The sequence below is a fragment of the Staurois parvus genome, unplaced genomic scaffold (assembly GCF_062004578.1).
Source record: "Staurois parvus isolate SC_StPar_1 unplaced genomic scaffold, SC_StPar_1.0 ptg000108l, whole genome shotgun sequence".
Taxonomy (NCBI): Eukaryota; Metazoa; Chordata; class Amphibia; order Anura; family Ranidae; genus Staurois; species Staurois parvus.
The window spans coordinates 3,055,765-3,071,095 of record NW_028317904.1 but is presented as its reverse complement, the minus strand read 5'-3'; the positions used below and the strand labels follow the sequence as shown (position 1 = coordinate 3,071,095).

The 15,331-nt window shown below is 39.8% G+C and overlaps 1 protein-coding gene across 1 annotated transcript; it reads right to left on the bottom strand.

The window, feature by feature from the left end:
* Positions 1-826: 826 nt before the first annotated feature.
* On the bottom strand, positions 827-12,274 carry LOC149467493 (G1/S-specific cyclin-D1-like). Its single transcript, XM_089671610.1, has 5 exons — positions 12,034-12,274; positions 10,427-10,642; positions 8,430-8,589; positions 5,988-6,136; positions 827-3,650 (listed from the first exon to the last, which is right to left on the bottom strand). The coding sequence occupies exons 1-5, from the start codon at positions 12,229-12,231 to the stop codon at positions 3,501-3,503; spliced, it is 873 nt and encodes a 290-aa protein (XP_089527736.1). The 5' UTR covers positions 12,232-12,274; the 3' UTR covers positions 827-3,500.
* Between the last annotated feature and the right edge of the window lie 3,057 nt (positions 12,275-15,331).

Sequence of the window (15,331 nt, the reverse complement as noted above, 5' to 3'; positions counted from 1 at the left end):
CCTTGATTGTTTGTTTCATAACGGTCAATCTGTTCCGTGGGGCAGAAACTGAGACCATATTTGAGAACCTCCAATTCATGTTGTGTGAATTTAAGGTGTAAGGTTAACAACGCTCAATTCAGCCTTATTAGTATTTAGGCCAGTGGTGGATGTGTGAGTGACTGTGTTGTGTCACGAAGAGATCTAAAGTGGATTGTCGGATGGGTGTTTGGGAAGGATTGACCAGTAAAAAACCAGTCTGTGAATGAGAAAGGGGTACTGTAGAGGGATGGCTGAAGTTATGCGATAATGTACAGTCGTGAGTGTTCCAGTATAACAAGTAGATGGTTGTGCATTCAAACTGATTGTGAGTTAATAATGTGTAAAGCTTGTGTAGCTAGTTGTCCCATATGGTTAGTGCCCTGGGAGTAGGTGTTAATAGGGTTATTGTGAGCACCTGACGACAATGGTGTGTTCATCGTGAATTGTTGAAATTGATGAGGATGTCTTTTAGGAGTGTGAGAGTTACCTCTATCACCCCCATAGTAATTTATTTTTTGTGAACCAGAGAAGGTATTCACAGGTCTATGCATATGATTAGCATGAACTGTATGTTGGGCTGAGGAAGAGGATGAGTCAAATTCAGTACCCTCATCAAAATTAATATTATCATTAACGAGCCCCTTAAGATTATCGTAGCGTCCAGGTCCTCGAGACGGAGAACTATCCCAACTATAGGCATAGCCTTCCAAGAAGGCCAACCGATCCTGTAATGGAACAGATTATTACTTATCACAGCCAGTGTTTGTATTTTACCTTTATATTTTTGAAAAAAAACACAAGCATCTTTTTTTTCAACAATTTATTAGCAAAAACTTCATACACATAATCATGAATAAAAAAAGTCTAAGAGAACAATTCCTCCTATAAAGTGCAAAATACATCAGATTCATTACAGCAGGAGTAGAACCTTTTCCATAGTTCAATTGCTAAACAGACCAAGACAAAAAAACAAAATAGAAAATAAATAAAATAAATAGTTCACTGCTGATTTAAGCCTTAAATAATAACCAACATATATAACAAGAGCATATACTACAGAAACCCAAGATAATATTTTAACAATCAACCAGAATGGTTTTGTCTACTTGCACACAAGGCTCTATATTAAGGCTGTATACAGTAATATGAGTGCCAAAAGCAAGCACCCTTTCCTATTTCCAAACCTGCAGTTCCCAGTATTTAATTGTATGAAAATTGAGTGTGCACTGTGAAGTCACACTTTTGCAGTCAAATTTGAGAAAACCCCTCTATATGTTCATAATGGGTTCCCATTCACACTGCATACCTAAAAAATTAAAAATACCTTTTACAAGTTTCTTAGGAAAACGTGTCATGGCTGACTGCAAGTCTTTCTGAACAAGTTCAGTATATGTCTGTCCCAACAGAAAGACTAATGACTGGATGAGCTTTTTCTCATTAATACAGCCGACTTCTAAATCTTTATCCCTTTGTTAGGACAGGCAGTGCTCAAATCAAGATTACAACTGATAAGGATATCTGCCAGCACAGTACAGACAGGGTCAAATATGACGCAGCTGCCTAGCCCCCATAAACAAAGATAACCAATTAGAACTTTTCTGTAGTTTCCAAAATCTAAGAATTTTTAGAATGTTTTTATAATGTAGCAAATATAAAGTAGGAGTAGTCCTAATTTGTTTGAAAAAGTGGAAATACACTTTAAGCACCCCTGTGTTTTATTGTGGGCCTCTAAAATTGGCGTTTGCTAGAAAAACACAGTCTGGCCTAGAAAATATGAGCAATAAAAAGGTACATTACAAATATACCTACCTACAACTTGCTTGAATTATAAATAAATACGTACAAGTAGCATTCACAAATTCAGAATTTTGCATATATCTCATACATGTGTTAAAACATATATGGATCAATCTGAATTTTTTTTTCTCTTGACTGTCAATAACATAGTCAAACAATTATATGACGTAGCTTAGGGATTACCAAGCTAAACAACAGTTGAGTTACTATGGCTGTATTTATGGTGAATTTAAGCCTAATACGTCTTACCGACCATCCGGGCACCACAATTTTGCACTAGTGCCTGATAGACAAAGTCAGGTTGACTTCAATGTTTAAAAGGAACAGTTCATTTGTTATAACAGCATGTTTTGCTTACGCATAGTATTTTGTGCAGTACAGCTTCAACTCAAAATAATTTAACAATTTAAATAACAAAAAAGAAATATGCAACAGTTTAAATTAAAACAACAATAATAACAAATAAATATTAAATAAAATAAATAAATCACAATGAAAATATTACTGTTGGTCTTGGTTTCATTTGCTCCTGCCTCTTTGTTCCACATAATTATTTCAAAGCATCACCTGCTATTTGGTGTATTAAAGCACCTAATATGTAGCTGCCATTGTGTCTATTAAAAGTGCTTTGTAAAGGATACCTTGTAAAATACTGGGGTCCCACTATAAGTCTATCTTAGATATACACTTCTATTAGGTCTAAATATACAAAGTGACATCTGTATGGCCAGTTAGCTAAATCCCTGAAGATGCCAGTATTGATCAGTGCTCAGCTGTTCAAGTCCAACCATTTATTTGAGCCTACTACAGCATTGCTCACCTAGAGATTCATGTGACAAGAGGCTGCAGTCCTACTCAGAAGCATCTTTGCGAAATCTGACTTCATAATATTTGATCAAATTCAGAATGTCACATAGTGGTCTTTTCAGTTCAAAGTGATCTTTGAACTTTTGGAAAGTTGAAAAGTTAAGTGGATGGGGATGATCATTGTATTTGTAGCCTTTATTGTACACTTGCCATAGTAGTTACACAGCTGACGTCACTGGTCTCCTTCTGAAAATGGCAGTTGCCTAGCTACGTATTTTTTTATAATTCTGAGTCACAGACCCAGAATTGGCATGGAAGTTGGAAAACAAAGACATACTTCTTTATCACCGATACACATTCAGGGTCAGTGGTTTAAAGTACTGAAAACATTGAATTCAAATGAAAACCAGGCAACTAGCATTTCAAGAAGGCGATCAGCAAAATCATCCTTCATATTGGTAGGCTTCTTTTATATATCTCCAATACCTGTTTACAAACTTGGCAAAGTATACTCCATGTTATTAGATTAATTACTTTCAACATATAATGTCCCTGCATCTGAGCCAATTATATCCATATGACCTTTAATTACATGGTAAATAAATGTTATATGATTATCTCAGATCTACTCTTCGATCCTGAACATCAGATGTTTCTGAGATGGTGCATAATAGTGAATCATGCATTAATAAATAAGTGGCTGGAATTCTGTGATTAACACAGAAATGGTGAACCCCCCCTTTTGGGTAATTTGAGAAATTTGCACAGAAATTATAAAAGCGTTTGGGCTAATGAAACTTTTTAAACAGTAGCCCAAATCAACCCAGTCATACAAAGTATGAATCAGTAAAGAGGTGCAGTAATACACATTACAGTTATAAGTCAAAGTCTAGAACGTCTGTAGGGGTACTGGCCCGTTCAATTTCCTCCACAGTCTTGGAGATAGGTACTTGGTTTCTTTCAGCTTGTTGGAGGTTGGATTCTAGGGATGCTTCAATTTGTTCTTGACACATTCTCAGGATATTCTATGAGCAAAAATAACATTTTTTAGAAATGTGATACATAAATATTGCATTTACTGTGCAAATACCAATCACTTCCCTAATGTAATGTTTGGACATAAATAACTTGAAGATAGTAGTGTTGGGACTCTTGGGACCCTGCACAGGGAAGTACAATGGACATCTCCTGGAGAACCAGGCACAGGTAATCAAATACACCCACTCAAAAAGTGAAACTCCTCACCCAGTTATCACTCATGGTTTGCATGTTTGAGAGTTTTTTTTCTAGGTTTGTTTAAGTGCCCCTGTGCCCAGACTGTGGATATTAATGTCTATGTACTATGTAGAGTGAAGTGTGAGATTCATTCTCAAAGAACCTCAAGGATATCAACTCTAAAATTGGGGTTCCAGTTAGTTATTAAGAACACATTCACCCCAATGTGTAGTACATTAAGCCTATTGGTGCACTGTTGCACAATGAACATGCACTGCGACATGCAGTGTGGCACAGTAAATGGTGTCATGTGCTATCCATGTAAAATATAAACAGCACCTCTTTTTGTTCATTGAGGTGTGTTGCAGACCATTCATTTGGATTCTGCTGTTGTAAACAGTAAAGGAGAATGAAGATGTGATTTCAATTCATGTCTTGTGACTTTGAAGATGAACAATTCATATAGCTACTGAGTTAAATGGCGTTTTGATTTTATGTGTTTGTTGAGAATATGTAAATACTTTAGTGTGCATGGTTTGGGCACAGGTTGACTGGAAATCTTTTACACAGAATGGCATATTTTACTGGTACAGATCATAAAAAATCCCTATCTAATACCTTTAGGTCTCCTCTGAGCTACCCAAGGCACACACTTAGGGGTATCCTTGACTTTATCTTTGAAAGAGTCTCTGTTGTTTATCAATTGAATGTAGGTGGCCAGTCAGAAGCCAGTAGAGGCATTTAGTTGTCACATGGCATGAAGTCTCCCTGGGAGATATACCTGAGCATTCACAGAATTATGTGTTAGGGACACTGACAACAGACATTCAGCAGGTACTACTCCTCCAGCATCTCTCCTTGTAGCACCAGCCACTCTTCTTATCTCAGCTGGTGTGTCTCTGTAATGCTTGGGATGCCCCCTCTTCCACTGGAGGGGGTCCTCATTGCTAGGAAGTTGGCGGAATCCATCTGCCTAGCTGCCTCTCTTTCCATTTGCTGGCATCACTGTGGAACTTAATGTAAATGTCATAAGCCCAGGGTTCTAAGAGTGTTTGCTATCCGGACCCTAGTCTACCTTGCCTTGTTGCTTCTGTCAGCCTTGTATTGTCCCTGGATTCTCCTGTTGCTGATCCCTAGCCTGGATAATGGACATCTGTTCTGATAGCCGCCTGCCCTGACCCTTCGCCTGGATACAGATTACTCTCCGATTGCCGCCTGTCCTGACCCTTGCCTTCATAATGGATACATGCCTGGTTGCCGCCTGCCCTGACCCTTGCTTGGATAACAGACTCTGCCTCTGCCTCTGCCTGCTGCTAGCCAGTCCTGATCACTGCACACTTATCTTCCTGCCAGACACTAATCCTGGTCACTCTTGCATACAGTACCTGCCTTGAACCTATTCTGCAGCATAAAGCAATCTTATTTGGTATGTGATCTCTCTTTCTCTCTCTGAAGGTTGCTGGAGAGTATCCTGATCTGCGAATATACCACTTTGCCTTAGGTCCTGGGACCATGCAAATACATGTAAGCACACTCATCTTAAGAGAAAGGCAGCTGCTGTACGTAATTCTGTGCATAAGTCTCACCATTTTCACAGAATAGGATGCAAAAAGGTGAACCTTACAGTATCCCTCAAGGGTTTGGGGGTTCTCTAGGTGCCAGTATAGAATTCTGTTTTTGGCAATATATACAGGTATCTTGCAGTACTTTTTTTTTTGGACTGACCTTAATTATGCTTCTCAGAATGATAGGTTTATTCTAATAGATAAACCAATTCAGAATTCACAATTTCAGCTTTAAAGGGTTCCAGCTGGTTGGTTAGCTTCCCAACTTCTAATACTGATGCGGAATTTGAGCCTGGGTATAAGATTAGAGATTCACATGCCTCTTACTGCATTCTCTAATTGTTAAAATAACTAGGAAAATCAGCAGTGACAGTGATGCCCATCTTGTAGTGGCAATGACAGAACATATATGCCCAGATCTCCCAGCCACACTCCATGACAGATATTTTAAGCTGTGAGCCAATGACAGCTGTCATTTACCCATCAGAAAATAGCAAAAGATAGCATTGCTGACAACCTGCTTACAGGGAAAAAACTTATAACACAGGACGTGAGACAATAGCAAAAAAAAAAAATTCTTACTGGGTCACAGCGGATGGCTTGTGCAAGGTAGTTTGTGGTTGCCAAACTGGAATAAGTTATGCCCAAATTTTCTGGCCTCAGCCCGGTCACGGCAGCTGCTACACTAGCTGCTGCCACCAGAGAAGGAGGTAGTGCAATAAAAGTACAGTCTGAAAAGCAAAGACAACAGGTATGTTAGTAATAATCACCAAAAAATCATCAATAAAGAATAAGACAGCTGGTAATGACTCCTGTTTATCTGAAAGACAGCGTAGAAGCCACAATTTAGCTAAAAAATATGTATCTGTTAAATGAACATTTTAAAATGTTATACAATTCCCAAACAGTGCCGGATATATAAGGTGGCAAAAGGGGCAACTGCCCTGGGCCCCTTTGACATAAGTGCCACCCTTTAAACAAAAATGATATAAAAATATACAAAATTATAACATAATACAAAAAAAAAATAAAATTGAAAAAGGAATAATAAAAATTATTTTATTGAATGTATCTTGCGAAGTAATATTTTGCCATGCATCATCTGTTTTTTACTCTGGACTTTTATATTATATCATTTAATTTTGACCGCTCAAGCGAACCACAGATAGAATGCTATGACTGCGTGCGTGTGTACATGCATGACCTCAAAGTAACATTGTGTCATGCAAATGTGTGAGACTGTCATTATGAATGTAAACCAGCTATTTGCATAAGGGCCCCCTGAACTTGAAGTGCCCCCCCCTCCCCCTCCAGGTCTAAACATGGCCCTATTCTAAGGACTCATTTTCTTTTTTAATTTAAAAAGATAAAAACATCCAAGCCCATTTTCCCAAATCTGGATAGATGTAGGCTAATTAAATCATTCCATATATCTTTTGGAAATAGTAGCAAAAACTCAGCAAATTTGTTTCCCGATCTCCTTTTCCCCAAAAGATGCAATGAATAAAAAAAAAATAGTCTGCATGGGAAGAATAGCAAGTGTTGAAATCTCTTGAAATTATGTCTCCCTACTGGGTCACTGAATGGAATACAAATCCAGATTCTGATTGAGACCGCCTAGTGTGTACCTATTACTATGTTTGTTTCAGCTGAACTTCAAATTTAATGGAATTTTCCACTTTGAATGGAAAGTGTACTCCAGCTTCAAAATAAACCTTTACTAAACATCCCAGAGATCTTTCTGAATCCCATCATATCTGAAGAAAATATCTCAGTAAAGTGATACTTGTCTTACAACAGTCAAGAACATGTCAACTCCATTGTCTTACAATTACAGTCATAAAACTTAGGCTGCTCTGTTATATGGCATGTGATTATTGGGCAGTATATGCGTTCATTACCAAGCAAACAATAAGAGGAGTATGTATAAAAAAAACAAAGCCATTTGTTCTGTGAAACAAAAATGAATAGTATGAGTAGGATTTATTCTCCAGGTTGAATGTTTTTCATTCATATAGAATATAGTGAATCAGGAAATACTGCATTATGACCACTAGATGGAGCTGGTAATCATAAATATAAATACTATAATCATTAGCTCTATCTAGTGGTAATAAAACTGTACTTTCATGATTCACATTATTCTGTATGAAAGAAAAACATTTGACCTGGAGAGAAAATTGCTTAATATTTGATTTTGCCTGCATTCACAAATAAATGTACATGCAATTTCACAAATAGCTTTTTTTAAAATATATGTACACCTAAGTTTTGGAAATGCACAATATTACTGACAGTGATTTTGCAGTGTATTTTTTTTTTTAATGTTATTGAAAACACTGACCATTTCATTATGCTTGCTCCAAAATTAAAACCACCTTTAAAAAGGCAGTCTGCAAGGGGGTTAAACCTGAGCAATGGCTGTTTGGCAAGGAAATGACACCCAAACTAACATTCTCGAGATGAGAATAATCAAGTAGTATAGGTAAGCTGATGGGCATTCAACTGCCACACAATGGCACAACTGGACACACCGACGCAACATGATTCAAACAGTTCTGGATGCAGTCATAGGATTATCTGACTGTGTAGGGACACAGTGAACACAAAAAGTGCTCAGTACTAGCATGTGACTCAATGGGTTGGATAAATGACCTGGTGGGTTCTATTTCCTGCTAGTCACTACTGACATCCTTCTGAAAATGCTAGTTGTTTGGCTGTCACACTGATCCAGATACCTCCAAAATGTTCTGGACCTGCCTTTAAACAAGTATGCAGTCTGTACAAATGGGAAAAGTATGAGAACTGGCCATGCTGATCCCTCCATTGAGAATGCTAATTTTCCAGCCGCCATGCTATTGCTTTGATTTCTGGTTTTCTGATATAGAACAAGTATAGAGTCAGGGAATGCTGACACTCTTATTGTATACAGTATACAATCTATTCATGAAAATACATAAAAGTATGGTGGTTTAATATAACAAATGATACATTGATTGTTGGGTTACATTTTTTGGTACTTACCTGTCGTGCACAGTGCAATGAAGGTCTCTGAGTGCTTCATGACTTGCTGCAGTTTCTCTGCTGGAAGCCTCAGCAGTGCCAGGAAATATGGAAGAAAGTCTCTTGGTGTCACTGCTTCTATGTCCCACTTCAGTTTGTTCAGGACCAACAGTTCCATTGACTAGACCAGAAAAGATCAATTCATCATTACAAATGTATGAATCCTTGATTCCTAGATATTGCTTTGCACCTTCAGTTTTACTAGTCTACCAGTACTTAAATTTGGTGGACGCAGTTGTTTCTTTTTTTTTTTCTTTTATTTTCACCTGATAACCTGCCAGTAACACACTACCTGCCTTGTAGTGTCTCCACTCTTTGGAGGAGCAATGGAGACACCCTTGGACAGCAGCATCCTCAGTCTGGGGAGAGGGTAGGGTTGGATACACTAGCAGATTTAGATGGACATGACTATAAAATGAAAGTCTAACTCCTGCTAACACTTTTTAAGCAATTACTGTAACAGTTGTTTTTCCTTTTGGGATAAAGGCTTTACATAAATGAATAAAAGCTGATCATTATGACCTGTAAGTGTTAAATGGTTTCTTTCAACCCTATAACTGCGACTTTTGCTGGACAGCTTGGTCTGTTAAAGGAACTTGGAAAAAAACAGATTTACTGGCTGGATCATCAGGTGAAAATACAGGAAACAACTGAAAAAGTAAACTAATATAGCCCACCACATTTAATCACTGGTAAACTGCAATATATTACTTTTTTGCTCTTGAGCTTGGATACACTTTAAGCTGTATGCAGTGTTAGGGGAACAGTACAATTTTCCATATTTTGGATGTGTATTTGACTGTTAGCTTTTACTCAAACTATATAGTTTGAGTGTCCAGGTATCCCAAGGGGCAGCGGTGAACATTTTATTACCTATATGCATTCAGTAAGGGTTTACCTCTACTTCAAAGGAGAAGTATCACCAAAGCTTGTTTAGCTGCACTTCTATGGATCACAGGAGTGCAGTTCATTCTGCACTCCTGTGACCTGTTTTCAGCCGACAGCGGGCTGAAGCCTTCTGTCAGCTGACGCCACACATCCGCTCTAGGCTTTGAAAAGATCCCAATCATATGGTCAGGATCTGCCCAGAAGCCTGGATCGGCAGCTGGCTATGTCTCTCAGCAAGCCGCTGAAAGCCTGTGCCAGCCAATCCCACCCCTTCACAGTCCAGCATTCCTGTGAGCGTTGGAGGGGCAGAGCAGAGATCCGGTGACGGATACTTATGACTTTGTTCAGAGCAGAGGGGAAGAACTGACAGGTTGTGTGTTTGATTGCTCAGTTCTCAGTGCAGAGCCAGCTGGGGACAAATGCAGCATCAGATCAATGCTGAATATAATGGGGATGTTTTTCTACACCCCATTCCTCTCTTTTAACAGACCTGCTAGTGCCTACAAGCCTACGCTAATCATGCCCTATTCAGTTTGTCAGTAGCACTCCTTATGCATTCCCCTATTACAACTAAAGCACACTGGGGTTGATATACTAAAATTGCAGTGCAAAACCTAGTGAAGTTGTACATGGTAGCCAACCAGCATCTATCTCAGCGTGTTCTATTAAAGCTTGAGAACAACCTGGAAGCTGATTGGCTTCTATGCAGAGATGCATCCGATTTTAGTAAATCAACCTCCAGTTTAGTAAATCAACCTCAATGTCAATATGGCTATTGGGAACCCCTTATTAGCCCTTCTAGGCCAGCTTACCTAAGTTCAAAGGCCTGGCAGTGCATCATGGTTACTATAATGAATTTGTGCAATAGATTGCTGGTTCCGTGAACGAGCAGGATTTACAGCAAACCCATGATAGTTGTGAATTCAATCCACATCCCTATTTATTACCATTCTTTATTTCAAAGTATTTAGTTTAGTATAAGAATAATTCCCTCACTGCATACCAGAACTGCAGGGCACAATTAAATTGTTGGATACTGGCCCATTGAACAGGCTTTAACTGGGACTTACCCGCAGCTCTGTGACAGTGAAGGAGTAATCGGAATACATGCACAGGCTCTCGGTGGTGATAACTTGGGACTCCTTCAGTTTTGAAGCAAGCAGAAGACAAGTCGCTCCCAGAAGCTGAAGCCGCCTCTTTTCTACAGGTACCAGGGACAGAAAACGATCCAAGCAATTTACAGCCAGGGGGAACACCTCTTCTCCACACCTCTGGTCTTCACACACCTAGTAAGATGCAAGAAATAACATACTGATATGGATAAAATAATCCTTACAAATTCTAGTAATATGGCATTATGACTATGATAATGTCATTGCTGACTTTCTTTTTTTCAAAGGCACATGCTCTAGGATTTTCACCTTTATTTTGGCTTCATTGTCTAGCGAGTTACTAACCTAGAGCAAACATGCAGCAGGTCTGAAAAGTATGAACATCCATTCTGCATGTTTGTTCTAGGTCAGTGACTCACAGTGGGTTATTTACTAAAACTAGAGAGTGCAAAATCTAGTGCAGCTCTGCAGAAAAACCAATCAGCTTCCAGGTTTTATTGTCAAAGCTTAATTGAACAAGCTGATTGGCTACCATGCACAGCTGTACCGGATTCTGAGTGCTCCAGTTTTAGTAAGTCTTCCCCAGTAAGCACTGAAACCAGGATAAGATGGCAGCCTTGGAGCCTGTAATTGTAAAAATAAATCAGAAATGGCAGGCACCATATTTCAGTTTTCCATGTTCTCTCAAAGTGGATTTTGTGGGCTGTTATTGTTTCTTGAATTGCCTTGCTGTTATGCTGATCCACTCCTTTAGTACTTGCTGGGGTTGATATACTAAAGACAAATAGGCAAGGGAATTTTCCCTTAGCTACCCAAAGTTTTGCTGACTTTCATCATGCAATAGCTAATTCAAAGCATTGAAGCACGATTGGTCTGGATGACAGCCAGGCAATTAGCATTTTGGAAAGGTAGGTCTAAAAAAAAAAAGTCATAGAACATGGGACTTTCAGGGGCTATCATCCTCAGGATGAAACAATGGAAAGGTCAGGATGCCTCCATGTGTCCTCCTAAATAGGCAAAAGTTAGCAGAAAATAAATGAATACATGTGTTTCACGCTCGATAATTAATGTATGTACAGCACGTTAGGTTTGAAAAACTTAATTTAAGAGCAAAGTCCCATGACAATTAAGTACATTTTAGTTTACTATATTTGCAGCGCTCAAGGATGAATCCCATTTGCTTGCTATTCGTTATTGCACTTTGATTAAACTCAACAGCACACATATTATTATATATGATAAATAGCCTTGAGTGTATATACATAAAGTACAAGATTCACTAATATAGAAGAGCTAATGCATACAACTTTTTAGTTCCTAATGAACACTGATGTCTAACTAATCCAAAGGACATCAGGCAATGTTCTTTAACCCCAAGCAACAATCATTTCTCATATACTAAAGCTGGCCATACATGGTTAGATTTGTACTCAAAAACTTTTCCATTCTGCTCCTTTGAATTTTCTCATCACTACAGTTGAAAATGAATGTCATTTTGACCTCACTAACCATCAGAAAATCAAATGAACCTTCTGATCAGCTGGAAAAAAATGTGCCTGCCTTACCTCCAGCATCCAGCTGGTCAGCATCTTCCTCATGTAGGGATGCATCTCTCTCTGTACACACTGGAAGTAAGTTGGGGATGGGGTGTACCTCTCTTGAGCTGTAAGCAGCCTCTCCAGGACCCGGCTCTGCAAAAGGACAGGATCAGCCTGTGCTCTGAGCTCTTTCTCAGTTTCCCAGCACAGCAATCTGCTCTCCATCACTTTGTGTGTGGTTTTGTTCAGCAAGAGCTATTACAGTTGAGAAATGTCCCTTTAAACTTTTACAGCTTGACCATTTAAACTCCAGCCTCATATACGTCCAGACTTCAGTAAGCCCTGCCCACTGGCCCTACACAACTGCCAATCACAGCTGCTGGTTTTAATCAGGGAACAAAAGATGTTCCCAGTGGAGAGGTAAGGCTCTGTCCTTTTTCATCAAGAAGACAATATTTGTGGCTTCTCCTTAGGGACTGGTAAACAGAAGGATCATGTCACTGGGGGATGCAATCATTTACCAAAAAAGTAGCAAAAATACAACAAATTCTAGAAATAGATTTTTTTGAGGATATGTCTTTGAAAATGCTTCTTTAGTTTTATCATTTTTATCACATGCACAATAATATTCCTCCCTTCCTGCTTGTTAGGTACAGTATTTATGAGCTTTTAAGATTTTCAAAGTTAACTCCTTAAAGCAGAACTGAAGTCTTCTTATAATAGACTGCAAGCAGGCATGCTATTATTACAGAGGAAACATGCAAAGGGTGTGATTTACTAAAACTGGAGAGTTCAAAATCTGGTGAAACTCCTGCTTATAAACCAATCAGTTTCCAGGTTTTAGGGTTAAAGCTTAATTGAACAAGCTGAATCTAGAAGTTGGTTGGCTACCATGCACAGCTGCACCAGATTTTGCACTCTCCAGTTTTAGGACTGTGAAAAATCATTTATATACGTGATTTTGTATTTCCAGGTAGGGAGTGTGCACGCCGTCCCACGCCGCCATTGGGGGCTACAGCACGGGGTCTAAGCCGGAGATTCCCCGCTGGCACCCGGTGATCGCCGACCATCACTGACTAGGGAGAGGTCTGTATGTAAACAATACAGATCTCTCCCCTATCAGCTCCAGCATGCTGCTTTGTATTGCATAGCAGAGCAATACAAAACAGCATTCCTCCCTAGTAAAGCACACACACAGCACACAGTAAAACACACACAGAACCACAGTTTAACCCTTTGATCGCCCCATATGTTAACCCCTTCCTGCCCAGTGTCATTAGTACAGTGTCAGTGCTTTTTATTAGCACTGATCACTGTATTAGTGTCACTGGGGATGTCAGTGACAGTTAGTCAGTTCCCCCCAAGTGTCAGAATGCCTGCCGCAGTCCTGATCGCCGCCATTACTAGTATATAAAAAAATGAAAAATTCCAGTATATATGCCCCCATTTGTAGATGCTATAACTTTCATGTAAACCAATTAAATTATACGTATTGGGATTTTTTTTAGCAAAGACATGTAGCAGAATATATTTTGGCCTAAATTTATGACATTTGATTTTTTAAAAATATTTTACTGGATATGTTTTATAGCAAAAAGTCAAAAATATTGTTTTTTTCTCAAAATTGTTGGTCTTTTTTTGTTTACAGCGCAAAAAATACAAACCGCAGAGATGATCAAATACCACTGAAAGAAAGCTCTATTTGTGGGAAAAAATGGACATAAATTTAATTTGGGTGCAGTGTTGCATGATCATGTAATTGTCAGTTAATATAACGCAGCTCTGTATCACAAAAAAATGGTCTGGTCAGGAAGGGGGGTAAATCCTGTGGAGGGCAAGTGGGTAATAACTATGATTCTTTCCTGTAACCCGCAGCTGCTGCATACAGCCACCCATAGACATCAATTAGAAGATGCTCCTGTAGGTGGGCATATGCCGGTGACTGCGTAAAGCAATGCACACTCACGCGGACATATCCCCTAAATCCAGACAGACTGCATTTGGGACATATGCCCATGCGCATGCTTCACCTAACAAGTGGTGCCTACCCACAAATTCTGATTTATGTCTATGGGTATCTGTATGCAACAGCTGCAGATTCAGAGAAAGAAGGCTTCAAATTCAGAGAAGGATGCAAAAAAGCACTTTTACTTACCTAATCCTCCACCCCTGCAGGCTCCTCCAGGTTGTAGGTCCAGTCCTGACAGCCTCTTCTCCCCTATGCTCTGAGGCTCAAATGTTCTATGATGTCATCAAAACAGATGCAAGGTCCATAGCCCTACATTGGACTTGAGAAAGCCAAGGGACAGTCTACTGCTAATGTGTAAAAGTGAAGAGCTAAGTGCCAGCTGCCAGGGAGTGGAGGATTGTGTAAGTAAAACCGATCCTTGTGACCCCCCCGAGAACTGGAGAATTTTAGCCCTGATGTGAGGGCAGCCCGACTGCAAGGAAAAATCTTTTTTAGGACACATTTAGAAGTTTGGCCTTCATGTGAAAGTAATTGTTGATTGATATCTGCTTATTTTGTTTTATTGCCAAAGGAAAACTGTCTCAAAATAGTAAAAAGGAAAAAAAAAAGCCATTGCAAGGGCCTACAATCAAACATAAACCCAAAATGAAGAATTCTCCTCCCAGAGACCCAGAAACCATACTGCACATTTTGCTCTTTTTTCATCCTACTTAAAACACATAGGGTTGATTTACTAAAACTGGAGAGTGCAAAATCATAAACATTCACTTGAATGCTTATGCCTGAAACCAGTGGCGTAAGTACAGGGGTCGCAGAAGTCGCAACTGCGACCCAGCTCCATGCTGCAGGGGCCTGTGGGGCTCTCCTGTCACATTTGTCTACACCTGATAGGAGGGGTGGCAGGGCAGCATATAGAAGAAGCGATCTCCTCCTGCAGCCACTGAAAGTCCTGCAGGAGCCATGAGAAAAATGAAGATCTCTTCTATACGCTGCCCTGCCGCCCCTCCTATCCAGTCTGGTGATTCCGGCAGATGTGAGCAAGATCCAACATTGATAATAGTGCAGCAGTCAGCTAGGACTGCCGGCTCCGCCCTGACTCTGACCCTGACCCCGACTCTGGCTCCAGCTTCTAGTCTCCAGGCTGCTCCTGCTGCTGGGCAAGGTAAACTAACTGCGTCCTGCCCCTAAGCAGCTCCTGCCTGGTAACCTGCCTGCACAGTCTAAAAGAATACACAGTGCCCAGCAACGAAGTCAGCATAGTGTGTCCAGGTGTCCTACTGTCACATTGCCCCTCCCTCTTACTGCCCTACAACCGGTCACACTGCCCCCCATCATACTGTCCCCCTCTCCTGCCAC